Raw genomic sequence first — 15,566 nt, 5'->3', positions numbered from 1 at the left:
GAGAAACTGAGATAAAGATTTTGAGATGTAGTGAAAATATTACAGTATCATAGTTCTTTCAGAGGAGCAGTGTTGGGCACGTTACTTTAAAAAAGTAATTAGTTATAGTTACTAGTTACTTCTTACAAATAGTAACTGCGTTAGTAACTGAGTTACATCATTATAAAAGTAACTAATTACCAGGGAAAGTAATTACTGCGTTACTTTTTTTTTCTTTCAAATGTTCAAATATGTCAAATAATTTGGATGCCCCCAATATTAGATATGTTAAATGAATGAATTGGACACTAAATAGAATAAATTATTATTATAAAACATTGTACATTAATGTGCACTATTGTAATGTTGCTGTGGGACAATGTGAGAGACACCTATCAAATTCAATGGATTATTGTAAATATTATCAGTAGGTCTACTATAGTGTAAATATTGTGTAAATATTATCAGTACTATACTTTCCTGTGGTAGTGGAGCTCACGTTATCACCTGGGTTTTTAGCCACTAATTTTGTGGCATATGATGATGTGAGGCGCTTCAGAATCACTTGCCACCGGCGTGGAGAGACTCTTTCTTCCTGGGCATAAGTTGCACGTTACTTAAATATTCTTACCTTTCACCTCAACGAGGGAAAAGTAGCGCTTATACTTCCAATTTGCGAAAGCTACCTTTGAAGTCGTTGGACTATCGCTGAATGTGCATATGCGTGTGTGTGTGTGTGTGTGTGTGTGTGTGTGTGAACCATAGACCGTGAAAAAAATAGGTGTGAACTCAACCTATCAACTTCAACCTTGTCTCCCACCCACCTATCATCATCAGTTATGTGTACCACCGCACCCACCCCCAACACGCATGGCTGGTGCGCGCGCACACGCACACACACACACACACACACACATTGCAGGTCCGACTGACAGAGAGCCTGTTCGGATGAAAAGCGCTTCAGTGAGCTCAATTATAGTAACGCGACTAACGCCGCATTTTTTTCCCTCAGTAACGCTAACGGCGTTGTAACGGGAGAAACAGTAATTCGTTTGATTACTCGTTACTGAAAAAAATAATTCCGTTAGTAACGCCGTTTATCTGTAACGCCGTTATTCCCAACACTGCAGAGGAGTGAGTTAAATGCTTTATGGATGCTAAAGACAGTCATACTGTGTATAATGTTTCAAATTACCCAGATCTTACTTGTTACAAGAGATTTATTCAGGACATTTCAATATTCCACATTCATAGATCCAAAATGTTGTACACAATTCTGTAGCATACATGAGAGACTTTTTGAAACATATATTGCTTTTTTGAACAGATCTGTTTTTGAACATTCCAATGTTCAAGATGTTGCAGACGTTCTAAAATTCAAATTTTTTAAATGTTCTTGGTGTTTCTGGCATTCTAAAATGCTTTTTGTCTACATTTTAAAATGTTCAAGATGTTGCAGACATTCTAAAATTCTGCTTTTGAACATTTAAACAATCAAAATCTTTTCACATTCAGCACCATATTTCAAGTTCTGTAATTGAGTGTAAAAAGTGTAATATGAGCTCTTTAAGTCTGCTAGGACATTTTACCATGACACAGAATTATGTAAAGGTCAGAGCAGACATGATCTCAATTTTCAAATGATCTTTCAAGCTTTCTAACATTGGATCGTTGGAAAAAGTAAACCCCATTAGCAGATGTGGTCATGACAGAATTTCTGACTCCGTGTTAGGATGATGGCATGTGTTTATGTGTGTTGGATACCTTCGCAACCTGTCACTGCACAGATGCTGCTTTCTGCTTGTGAAGTGTTATAACATGTTACCATGGTGATGGTGTTTGTCATCTGCTTAAAATGCTTGTAGCAGAGTTTGTGTTACCACTGTTTTTTTTGTTTTTTTCCTGTTGCAGTGAGATCATCTATCTCTTCACTACACACACACACACACACACACATTCTGTCCGAGATGAATGCCTCTTTTCTTTGTTATGTAACTAAAGGTCATAATCACAATGCTGTATTTTTTCCCTGGAAAATATCCTTGTACATATTCTGCAAAACTGTTGTCAGAAATTATACTTTTTAAAGAGACATAACCCTAGTAACAAATGTAAGATAAATAGGTTAACGGTGAATGACTAATGTAATTACTTTTAATAATGCGTTCTCTTTTTTTCCTTTTCCTTTAGGGCTGTTTTTTGACCATGGCGACTATGGGGGAGGATTCAAGTCCCAATGTCACCACCCCTGCTCTTCCCACAGGCTCCGCCTCCAGTCCACAGAGTGAAGCCGTAACCAATGAGCTGCAAGAACTGTCTCTTAAGCCCGCCCCCAACTTGCTTCCTATTCACGAGAGAAAGAATGGTGAGCTTCTTATAATGCCAAAACAATTACTTTTAATTATTAAATCTAAAAACACAGAAACGTGGTTGCAGGTATGACGTCAGAACCCGGAAGTCACATTTTTCGGGGGTTTTATAATGAGGTTTTTTCGAGTTATGAGTAAAATAAAACCTGTGGTAAAAAGAACTTGACGATACTTTAACGTTTTGTTCTACAACGTAAACTGCAAACACTAAAACCCCAAACTGCCTTATCTATGTACTTATTAAACATGTACTGCTTTAAAATTCTTGTTTTTGCCATTGTTTGTGTAAGTAATTTACATCGTAGAACTAAATGTCAAAAGTATAGTGTATAATATAAGGTAATGCCCAGTATTTTATTGGGTAAGTACACATACTGTAAAATAAGGTGCAACCAAAACTTCTTAAGCATTTATTAATATCAGTCAATGCTAATTTCAACATTTACTAATACATTATTAAAATCAAAAGTTGTATCTGTTAATATTATCTAATGGACCCGAGCTAACATAAACTAACTGTGAACCGTTGTATTTTTATTGACTAACGTTAACAAAGATTCTGTATCAATGTATTTCCCACTGTTAGTTGAAGGGATAGTTCATCCAAAATTCTGTCATCATTTACTCACCCTCATGTTGCCCCAAACCCATAAGACTTTCATTCATCTTTGGAACAAAAATGAAGGTTTTTTTGATGAAATCTGTGAGATTTCTCTCCCTCCATAGACAGCTACGCAACTACCACTTTGACGCTTCAAAAAAGTTCATAAAGAGATCCTAAAACGAATCCATATGAATCGAGTGGTTTAGTCCACATTTTCTGTAGAGACACAATCACTTTATATGATGAGTAGATTGAATTTAGGCTTTTATTTGCATAGAAACATTCATTGATGAACATAAACAGAAGCTCAACGTGCTGCATAACACGAGAATGAACCTATTCAATATGTGAATAAAAGCCTATTTTGTTCATCATATAAAGCTATTGTGACTCTTCAGAAAATTTGGACTACATTAGTTTTATGATCTCTTTATGAACTTTTTGAAGTGTCAAAGTGGTGGTGGTGCAGACTGTCAATGGAGGGACAGAAATCACTCAGATTTCATTTAAAAATATCTTAATTTTTGTCCTGAAGATGAATAAAAGTCTTACGGGTTTGGCATGACATGAGGCACATTAAATCATTTTTTGGTAAACTATTCCTTTAATGTGTTAAATAATAGAACCTTATTGTAAATGGTTACCAAAATCATATACAGGACAAAAAAAATGCACTTTCACTGACGTGCACAATTGCACAATAACATAATGTTATGATCTGCATACATGCACATGGCAGAAACGTGACATGCTCATACATGGCTAAGCTTATTTACAGTGTTTTGCCTCATAGCAGTGACATCTGTAGCATATGGTGACCGGCCTCTGGCTAATAATGGTTTCTAGGTTTATTTTGCATTACTTGTCTTTGTAAACACCCACACTCGCATCCCACTATCTCTAAATATGTTCAGGGTGAAAATCTGGTTGTATGAACTGCCTTATCTGTGAGGTGTCGCTACTGCCACCCAGTGGATCCTATCAGCACTTTGGTCTATTTATTTTAATCCTGGAAATGTATTGGACAGCCTGAAATCACTTATACTACAGGGGTTGGACAATGAAACTGAAACACTGGCCTATATAGTGTTGGAGGTTTCATGTCTATATATGCACGGCCTGGTGGACAATCTTCAGTGATTGCACATTTCATCAGTAAGAGCAGAGGAATGGAATAAAATCCCTCTAGCCACTGTGAAGGACTTGTATCTGTTATTCCAAGGGCGAACTGATGCTGCATTAGCCGCAAAAGGAGGCCCTACACCATACTAATAAATGATTGTGGTCTAAAACCAGGTGTTTCAGTTTCATTGTCCAACCCCTGTACGTGCACAGTCTGGCAAGTGAGTAGTCATTTAGCAGATGCTTTTAACCAACCCTGAGTGACCCGATTTTAAGTGCCTCGTTCAGGCTAATGGATCAGCCCTAGCGAGAAGGGTCTGGCTGCAGACATGCTATCTACTCTGTCTGCAATTTCACTTACACTCTCTGTACAGGAACTGGAAATGAGTTGCATAATGTATTAGGCAATTAGGTATTATTTCTTATAATAATTATTTTGAAATAAATACAATTGTTTCCGCAATGAAACTCCCATTGATATGCGTTTCAGAGGACATAGTTAGTGTGCGTTATGTGCTTATACAATCAACCCGAAATGAATATTTGGATGCTTTTATATTTTGTTATCTTATCCAAAGTCATTTATTGTATAAGTGTAACTTTCAGCAGGTAAATAATTTGTTTGGACGACGGTATGTTTATTTGGCCAAGTTGCCGCTGTGGTATCAGATATGCTTTGTCATACCAGTTTATGTTTTGGACCTCAGACGGGATGAGAGACTGTGTTATTTTAGTATTATTTATATACTATTATAGTATTTATTAATATTTTGAGTTAGCGGTTATTTTTGTATTTTAAGTTTTATCATTCAAATTGTGTGCTTTTGTCATTTGTATTAGTTTTTTAGTATTTCTTTTTAAAATACATTTACTTTCAGTTTTAGTTATTTTAGCACTTAGTTGGTTAGTTTTTCATGTTATTTCATTTTAGCTTTATTTAAATTAACGAAAACCATTTGCTACGTCTACATTAATCCGGATAGATGTGAGTTTTTGTTTTCAAAACGCTCTCCCTCCATGCAAGCGTTTTCCAAAAGTTTATCATCCCCACTGAAAAGTCAGAAAACGGCAAATTCACCTTACTGCATATATATAGCAAAATACCTTTCACTTATGCGTCCAGGTCGCACTCGCGCACCATTATTATGTTTGGTCTAAAACGCAACTCCTCTCATATTTTGCCGCAGGACAGCAAATGCGAGTACATTGTCTGTCATCCTTGCAGGACTATGATATGAAGTGTGCAAAGGAACCTATTTTAGCAACTGTGTGAAAGTGAATAGTACATAACTGGCACGGTAGCGGTATAAACATGAATATCTACTGGCACAATATGCGTCACATGACTAAACATGTGTCATCGTTTTCAAATACCTCCGTCTTCACAGTCCACACTACAACGCGAAAACACAGTTTTCAAATGTATCCACATAGAAGAGCGTTTTCAAAAAGCTTTGTTTTCGTGAATAAAAACGTAGTCTCAGTGTGGACAGAAGGCCAAAACGGAGATAAAAAAGATGTGTTTTCAAACGAAAACATGTTAGTGTGTACATGGCCTTAACATGCATGAAACGGAAGTTGTGATTAGTCTTTTTTTCCCCTATTGTGATGTATATCTGAGTGAAACGACTTCTCGAACAAGAAAAAATGCAAGATGTCCTGCCCTCGCATCAATAAACACGTCATCAAAGAAGAGATGTCTGCAAAAGGGAGGGGAAGTTATTTTGATTAAAGACAAAAACCTAGGGTATGGCATGAGTCCTTCTGGCCATACAACAATGACATTCCCAAATAATCACATTACATGCGAAACGTGAGAAAAATTATCTTTTCAATGTTAATCAGAGTTTTTATTTTTCGACTGGAACAAAAAAAGTATGACAAGTGCAGATAATGTGCTTTATTTAATGTAAAAAAAAATGAAAGTGAGTTTGAATAAAATTTTTCGTAATCTTTATAGACAGCCTTACTGAAAGCAACAATGGATAATTCACCTCAGATAAATAAACAAACAAGTGTATTCTTTTATGATGGTAAATTGTTTCAGTCACTCAGTATGTATTTTTAATAATGCTAAAATGGTTTAAGATTCAGGAATGGTTAGGAACAAGCATGCTGCACAAGTCCTGAAAGGTGAAGCCAGTTTAGGTCTTAAAGGGTTAGTTCACCCAAAAATGAAAATTCTGTCATTAATTACTCACCCTCATGTCGTTCGACACCCGTAAGACCTCCGTTCATCTTCGGAACAAAAATGAAGATATTTTTGGTTATATATTTTGGTTTTCAAAATAACGACTTTATTCAACCTCTTCTTGTCTTCCGTGTGTGCCTCCACGACGCATGCGCGAGAATATGACGTAGCGCCGGGGTTCGGGAATCCATGAAATGCACACTTTAACCCCATTTTGAGCACTACGCCGAGACCTAAAGCACGATCAATGTAGAATTCAACAGCTTAGACACGCGCGTCTTTCTCTGCTTGTAAACAAATCGCTTCTGGGTCATGTGTCCGAACGCCGGATCTGCGTCATATTCTCGCGCATGCGTCGTGGAGGCACACACGGAAGACAAGAACAAGTTGGATAAAGGTGTTATTTAGATTTTTTTTGCACACAAAAACTATTATCGTCGCATCGTAAAATTATTGTAGAGCCACTGTGGTGAGATGGACTTTGTAACGACGTTTTAAGTGCCTTTTATGGGTCTTGGGAGTGTAAATGTACTGAATGCCAATGGTGGCCTATCTGAAGCCTTTCTCAGCCATCAGCTTTCAACAAAAATATCTTCATTTGTGTTACGAAGATGAACGGAGGTCTTACGGGTGTCGAACGACATGAGGGTGAGTAATTAATGACAGAATTTTCATTTTTGGGTGAACTAACTCTTTAAACCTCGCCCTCTCCGTGTAATGTAATGGGACACAAGACAAACTAAACAATCAAATTACACTTCAAATAATTATTTTTCAAAGAGGGTTTCTGTCATTTTTGGTAGTTTTTATCACGCTTATGTTAGTTCAAGTGTTCGTTCTTTAAATAAGGTTGGTTTTAGTTAGTTATTTGCTGTGATTGACAGCTTCTTTGAGCGAAGTAGTCACTAGCTGCATTTCCATATATTCTATATTTTCTAAATGTCGATATAAAACCATTGCGAAATGACAGCGCTTCCATTAACCGCTATTATGTGACAACAACTTTTTTTTTTTCTCTCGCGATAAGTCATTCCAAAAAATATGCCACGGATGTTGGTAGGTTTATGTATATCCCAGTCACCGCACTAGCCATTATTTTTAATCAGAGACGTCGGCATGTTAATCCAAGCATTAATGGCAACGAAAGTACCTTACATTTGTGAGCGTCACATATGAGGTGTGTGTGTGTGTGTGTGTGTGTGTGTTTCTCCCTCATATATTCAAGGTCTTCATGATCATCTGTGGCATTTATTTGTTGTTTAGAATCCAGTATTCCTGTAATTCTATTCTATTGTCTATGTGTTTAATAAAGAACTGTCTCGTCTTCTGTCCTTCTGTCTGCATCATCTTTCAAGAATGATTGTCTTTTACGTGCGTCAGATGGCCTGAAAAACCACCTCATGCAAGCGTAAAAACTTTTTTGCGATATATGGGAGTTTTTGCGAAATTGACGCGTTTCCATTGGGCGTATTTTCAATTCGAAATCGGCTACTGAGGCACTAACAGACTTTTTTTAGGATTTTCGAGAGGAGATTGGAGCTTCAACTTTAATTTCTACATTTCCACAACTGTTTATTTCACACCGACATAATGAGTTGTTCATGTGGGCGGGGTCTTGATATCGCGGCTCTACTGCGCAGACTCAGGTCCCGAGGTCACTACTGTGCCGACTCGGTCCCAAATCAGCGCAAGATGTCAGCACCATATTTGGACATTGGCGGCTTCACTTTTCTTCAGTGGAAGATAGTGAAGGCACGTCGTCCATATTTTTTTACGGTCTATGGTTAGGACACGGCGTTAGGTTGTTTAAATTTGCTTTTCAAAGCTGCAACAGAACTAACGAGCAGCATCATGAGCTGTTTATTTCCTCTGCTTTTCTGAATGCCAGGGTAAGGGTAACTGCTATACGTAAATGCAGCCCTGATTAAAGATTGCAATTATGAGGTGAACAGATAAATAATTTAAATAAATATTGTAGTATTCCATAAAAACCTAAGAATTTTCCATTTTGATTTCATGGTGACTTTAACAGTATCAACACTGATGAGAGACTCCATTTATCCCTCAGGATGTAGCAGACATGGCTGTGTTTACATATACACACATTTGTATTTTTCTAATGCAGTTTGAGAACTTGTCAGTTTCATTTATTTTACCCTTAAACCATCACATTTTCTTAAGTGCTAAGTTTATCTATAAAGCACATGCATCTTTCTAGATTCGTCGCCTCCAAGGATATTTTACACCCTCACACTTCGGCGTGTAAAATCACATGCGGTTCAGGAAAGAGTCTGTGCCACGTTGGCTAAAAATGGCTCCTAAAACACCTGCCGAACAGAGCGATTTTACACCTTATCGGCGAGGTGTGGCTGTCAGATTTAAGATGCATTTCCATAAATTCTGCAGCCTTAAATAGCTGCATTAGACAATAGTGATGTTCTCTGTACAGCCACCAGAAAGTCTGCACATTTTTAGGAAGTCATATTTTTCTCTGATTTTCATTTCAGCCATATATTCATACTGAGAAACACACTTCTGTGAACGTACATATCTGTGTTTCATTCTGCCGGCAGAGAGAGGTCAGTGAGTGTGGAGTGGGCTGCTTTAATAAAACACACACTACTCAGCACAAATGTGTGTGTGTGTGTATGTGTGTGTGTGTGTGTGTGTGGACTGAATGACTTGAGCAACAGCTGCGGTTGTGCTGTAGTGCTGTCACACAGAGACATACACACACACACACACACCTTTCCCTGCGGATAACTTCAGTCTCCATGCTGCTACTGCAACAACAGGAGCTCTGGATCTTTGATGTGGCTGTTTTTTCTCATCAAATATCTCTCTATTTCTTTCTTTTCCATCATCTTCAACTCTTTTTTCCTCATCCGGATTCTTGTGAGCAGATCAGCAGCTCGGGTGTTGTACGTGAATGACTGAAACTGACGAAATGCAAGACACAAAGGCTGAATGAAGTTGAGTCAAAAACTTGAACGTCTCTTTGAAGGAAAAGCAGTGAAGCACTTCTTTTTGCCGCAGAAAGATTCATTTATCTTTTGAAAACATGACCACCATGCTGGACACCAGCTTTTGGCTCCACACCAGCCCCGCCCCTTTTGGATCTGCCCCAGTCAGCCGCGTCATGAGGAAAAGAGCTGTCCGATTGGACCGTGAGCGGCGTGCCTGCCTGAGTCTGAGACAAGGTGTGGAGTCATGTTGCATGTATGCATTCAGACCAACCAGCATACTTAAAGCCTTTAGCAAGTGTTTGAATAGGGCCCTAACTATTCAACTTCGTCACATAGATCAACTTTTTACTGTGGGGTGCTATTACTGCTTTAAGCAATTGGACTTATAATATTGGCCAGACGGGTGACATAAACGGGCAAAAAAATATGAGAATTAACCGTATTCATTGACTTCGATGGATTTAATTAAATTCCTTTGAACTTAAAACTCATGTCTGCTCACAGAAGTCTAATTTAATGAAAACTACATATTCTTTTCAACATCAGTCTCACTCTGAAATTTTTTCAAACAAACTATATTCATTTTACTCGCATACATTTTTACTTTCAGATGAAAAAAAGATTATATATAGTATGAATCTCCAATGGTTCATTAATAGGTGACAGCAAAGTTCTTTTTCAAACCCTCTTTCCTTTTTCAAATTTAGACTATTTGGTCCATACAATTTTGATCTACAAACGGACATTAATTTGTCATTTTATTTTAAGCTTGTTAAAATGGCATGTTAGGGAAAAAAATGCAGTACCAGTGGGAAGGATGAAATGTGTGTTGAGAAAAACAGACTCAAGAATGCAACAGGTGTATATATTTTTTTTCTTCTTTTTTTTTGTAATGCATTAGGAGGGTTATTTATTTTCTACTATTTATATTTTGTTTTATTTCAATGACAATGATTATATATATATATATATATATATATATTTGTTTTTGTTGTAATTGTAGTTAACCATAAGTCATTCCTAAAGTATGTCTGTGTGTAAAACTATGTACGTACAGCACCAATTCAAAATCTTACTTAATATAAAATATCAGGTAAATATCATTTGTATGGTCTGTTTTCTCTTTCAGGTCAACTACCATCATAATAGAGCAACAGTTAATACAGAATATTGCTAAGAAAGTTGGTATATCTTTATAGCATGAATAATAATAATAACACCTTATTTAATGGCACAGAAGTTTAAAAGTAACTCTATTGCCCTCTGGTGTACAGAGGTTTGTTACTTTTAGACTAATACATGAGCACATTAAGTATGTTCAGCCGGACCATTTTTTGGCCATGTGCGCATGTCCTGTACTTGCATAGAGAATGTTTCTAGTCTAATTTGGTCTACAAACTATGCAGTTATAGCAAATCTATCAAAACACACTATGTATCTTCTAAGACTGTTTTACATCCATTAATCTGTAGTTCAACTAAAAATGCTTTAATTTTTTTAAAAACAAACACATAATTAGCTGTTTGTTAGCCACTAAATGCGTGCATCAACTAGTTTATAAATTGGCTGTTGATTAGCAGTCAGATCTAGTAAGATCAAATGTGAGCTGTGATGGTGTATTATTTAAATTTTTTATTAGTGAGACATGTAAACGTAGGCATGGTCCACTGAGCTGTTTGCACGTGTCTGTGTGATAGTGCGTGCTGTGCTGTGCTTGGCATGCCATGGGTGATAAGGGAACCAGAGTGGTGACATTTCCCTCGATCCAGGATAAAGAAGCATCAGCCCAGCACACACACACACACACACACACACACACATGCTTTAACAGCACATTTAGGTGTCATGCAGGTTGCAATTTGAGACGTGAGACGTAATTTACAATGATATCCCCAATAACTCAGCGGTAGATCAGCAGCCTGCCACACAGATTGAGTGTCAGGTACAGAATAACTGTCAGGACACAAATAGAATCATATGGAGAACAAGGTACAGAGAAGATAGAGAGATTCCAAACAACTACCATAAGTCTTGCATTGTGAGCTTAACTGTTATTTGTGGTATAAGAACATAGAAACCATAAGTAAAGCAACTCTTTTAGAGCAGTTAGATCAGTTTATATTCCTTTTTTGAATCCTTGATTCTGATTTTTTTTGACACATGTTGCAGGATTTTTATGAATTTTCTTTGACTACATGGCTAGTTTATAAAATAAAATATTGTACAACATAAAGTGCCGTAATAATCTATGGTCTTTCTTTTCTTTTGGGGAGACATTGTGTGGAGGTCACATGCATGTGTCTGATTCGGGATCTAGTTAGTTTCATTTTAGCATTATTCGATTAAAAAATATACTGCTGCATTAAATGGTTTACAAAAAAATTGTGCAAGAACAAAGTACACTCTGTTATGGATGAAAGCCTAAAAATATTGTAACTGTTAAACTATAAGTAAATGCCATAGAAGCATCGTCAACATGGGATTAGAAGAAACTACAAACCCACAATAATAGAGAATCATTTTAGGGTGTTGGGCTTGTGTACACTGTACAGCCTAGTTTAAAACCTGCATCCCTTTATTCTCCTGATTTGTTCACACTCTTTAGGTCTCTGAAGTTGACATTTTATTTTCCACATCAATACGGATGATGTGTGGGTATTTTTGCTGCATTTTGTGTGTGCTGAAACAACTGCGACACTGAAGGAATTTACACACACGTCACATGCACACACACACAATCTTGCCAGACTAACTTTAGATCCCTAATACTGTGATTATGAGTCATAGGCCTCAATTCTCTTGCTTATGGTGGGTGTGACAATCGCAACGCTGAGGTTTAATGTCTGTTAGCACCGTTGTCCTCCTGAAACGTTTGCACACGTCCCATCAGCCTTCTCGATTTCAGCTCCCGAGCATCTTTAATGACCTCATGCCAGATCAAAATTCAGAAGCCCAACAGCTGTTGTGATGACCAAACGCCAGGTCACAATTTAGCTGCGCAACAGGTGCGTCACTGGCTCTATTCCACAACAAAAACAGGTGCTATAGGCGCTTGGTTATTAAATCTAACCGTACTGACAGGTTGTGACCTCAACAACAGAAGCCATGTTAAAAAAAAGTCTACATGTCTTTTTTTTATGGTTGTCAAATGAATGAAATTTTTTTTTTTATTACAATCTATGTTACCTATGGTAATTGTGTGTTTATGTACTGAAAAATTAAAAACTCTGTCATCAATTACTTTTGTTCATCTTTGAAAAACAAATTAAGTTGTTTTAATTGAAATCTGAGAGATTTCTGTCGCTCCAGTCTATTCACCCAAAACTGTGATGCTTCAAAACGTTCATAAAGAGATCAGCAGTTGAGCAGTGTAATCCAAGTCTTCGGAATAAACACAATCACTTTACGTTTTGAACTCTCATCAGTGAACATGCATAGAGAACTCAAATATAGTAAACAGAAATGCAACCGTACATGCTTGAGGCACGAGAACCAACCTCATAGTTCTTGCAGAAGTTTATATGTTTATAAAATGAACCTCATTGGTTCTTGTGGAAGCTGAAACATGCTGCGTAACACACAAGAAAGAACCTCATTGGTTCTTGTGGAAGCGCAAACGTGCTGCGTAACACGTGAATGAACCTCATTGGTTCTTACAGAAGCTCAAACGTGCTGCGTAACACACAAGAATGAACATCATTGATTCTTATGGAAGTTCAAACATGCTGTGTAACACTAGAATGAACCTCATTGGTTCTTGAGGAAGCTCAAACCTGCTGCGTAACACACTAAAATGATTTCATTCTAGATTACAATCAGATAACGTTTTAAAATATTTTGATTTGTGTTTTCGAAGATGAACGAAAGTGTTTGGAACAACATGAGTTGTAATTAATTAATGACTCATTTTCATTTTTGGCTGAACCAACCCTTTAATAAATATTAATAAATAATATTTCATAAATATTTTGTATCTATCATATATTGCTGACTGAATGATTATCTTTTCTGTATGTTTTAGCAGCTCTTACTGTAGTTCCGCTAACATCTAGATTCATGCATTTGTTCACTCTACACCACATGTTTAATGATGACACCAGGGAGCAAATGTGCCAAAATGTCAGATGCGAGAACCAAAACCACAGTGCGAGATGGCTCGATTTAGCCTCATATCATGTTATTAATCTAACGGAGAGGTGGTGTTTAGTTGCAGATTTGTTATATGAACAACTTGGATATGCATTCTCAAAGATGTTTGAAACCGGCAGGGGTTATGATAACAAAATATGATTCTGATGCCTTACATTTTTATCCACCTGAGATCCGATATAACCGCACAGCAAATTTTTTTTTTTATTGCACTACTTTTGGTGTTTCTTCTAATGAAGGAAATGGATGCTTGACTTTCTGTTTTGGAGGATTTGCAATGGTGGGCATTTGTAGTTTGGATAATGACAATACTTTAATGTTGTTGACGAATTTTGGTTAATCCAATTATGAGCCAAAGAGCAAGAACCTTGTGCTGTCTCCTGATTTTACCTCATGTATTGTGGCTTTACTGGTAAATCATTCGATCAAGCCATTTCTTGTTGTTGTGACTGTATCTTTGAGGTTTCAGTCCAACCCCAGATAACTTGCAAAGATGTTTGCTTGAAGAAGTATAAATGTCCCCAACTCTAGCGTCTATATTATATTATTCATGGTAGATGTGCCAGAATCATTTTAATACAAGTTCCTAGGTTTTATCTCGATATATATTCAAACACTTTTCAAGGCAGTTTCATGGAATTGACAAGTCTTTCTTCCTGTGGTAAGCCGTGGAAACATCTTGCACACTTGCTTCTGTTTTTAATTGAATGTAGAAACAGGAAGAGGAAGTATGTTGTAGTCTGTACTCTCTCCTCTGACTGATAAGCTCTCTGCCGGCTGTCAGGAAGAGCTTGTTCGAGGGGAGGATGAAGGAGACAGATCGAGCTGCTAGTCGGGTATTTTATCAACTTATGTGTCTTCTGTCGTGATGTATTTCCTTACGTTTATAGCGTGCTGTCCCCTGAACATGCAAATATTGAGGCGTTGTAATAGTAATGAAGTACATCGAATCATTTTGTACAGAGAAACTTTTTTCGGTTTTGAGAGATTTTGAGAGTTTATTGCACAAGACCTGCCTGTTAGCATCTTACTAGCATTCTTTTAACTTTTTTTTTGCTTGGTTTGCGGTCTATGAAATGTTTCATTTTGTGTGTATATATTTATAGTCTTTTATTTGCGCTCTTTTGACGTACAGTTGATGCTGCTTATCTAAATCTAAATCCTAAATCTTTTCATTGTGTAACAGTGCAACATTATATAGCAATTATTCATGAAATGAGTTAAATGTGTATTTTTAACCCTCATTGTTAAGCTTTTGTTAATTCAGAGTTGAATCAGAGTAATTTTATTCCTTTTTCATCCTCGATAATTGACTGTCTTCATCTTTGACTTTCTTTTTTCTTCTAGTGCTCCAACTCAAACTTCAGCAGAGACGGACTCGAGAAGAACTGGTTAGCCAGGGAATCATGCCACGTAAGAACCACTCACAGTCTCCTGTACTAGTTAATAATCTGTTGATAATTTGCAGTTCTGTTAGTGGATCTTTTGTTCTGTAGTACATCCCGAATGTTCTGTTCCTTGAAGGTGTTTTTCCTTCTTTTGCACAAGTTTCGTCCCACATCTGGCTTACGGTTTTCATCCTTTAGTGAATCTGGGTAAAATGTAGTTGCCTTGTGGTTAAAGCTTAGCAGGTATAGCTAGTCTCTCTCATCCTGTCTAAGATGCTGATTTGGTTTGGTAAACATACGATAGCGTCGAACTCACTTCCTTTGCATTGTGGTTTCACAGAGCATGAAAGGTTGGCCCATTCATCTCAAAACTACGACTTTTCTGCTTAACTGTCGGGTCATGGCTATTCTGATAGTGCCTACTCACTCGATTTTGCCGAAAAGGTTTCCAGCTTGTGTTGGCTGGAGATGTATAATTTGATTTAAGTCAGTTAAAATTAAAAGATAGTTTGCATGATGATTTGAATGCTTAATCATGAGTAAAACAAGTACCCAGAGGTCTCACCCACACATTGATCCTAGTGTGTGTTTGAACAAGCATTTTTGAAGGTCAAAACTTCAAAGTAACTCAGCCCGAATAACCCAACAAATCTCTCACTCTTTTCCTTTTGTACATGTTCTCCTTCACCAAGTCTCTTTTAGAAGAATTACCAAATTATATTTATTCAAGGTCAAGGTACATCTCATAGCTGATAGATGGTCATAGCTAAGATGTTGTGCAAGCATCATTTTTGACGT

General features: G+C 37.1%; 1 protein-coding gene across 5 annotated transcripts in view; it reads left to right on the top strand.

Annotated features, from left to right (window-relative positions):
• Positions 1-15,566, top strand: part of mrtfaa (myocardin related transcription factor Aa) — a 50,719-nt gene that overhangs the window by 10,911 nt on the left and 24,242 nt on the right. For 3 of the 5 annotated variants that reach the window (XM_079829888.1, XM_079829889.1, XM_079829886.1), the window contains exons 3-4: positions 2,170-2,344; positions 14,728-14,793. In XM_079829888.1, coding sequence (XP_079686014.1) covers positions 2,185-2,344; positions 14,728-14,793 — 226 coding nt within the window. In that variant the 5' untranslated portion in view covers positions 2,170-2,184. Of the gene's footprint in view, positions 1-2,169; positions 2,345-8,973; positions 9,466-14,167; positions 14,217-14,727; positions 14,794-15,566 lie in introns of those variants that run through there. The other 2 variants (XM_079829887.1, XM_079829890.1) reach the window with 2 other exon arrangements.

Source organism: Gobio gobio (genome assembly GCF_949357685.1).
Source record: "Gobio gobio genome assembly, chromosome: 1".
NCBI lineage: Eukaryota > Metazoa > Chordata > Actinopteri > Cypriniformes > Gobionidae > Gobio > Gobio gobio.
This window is presented reverse-complemented; position numbering and strand designations above follow the sequence as displayed.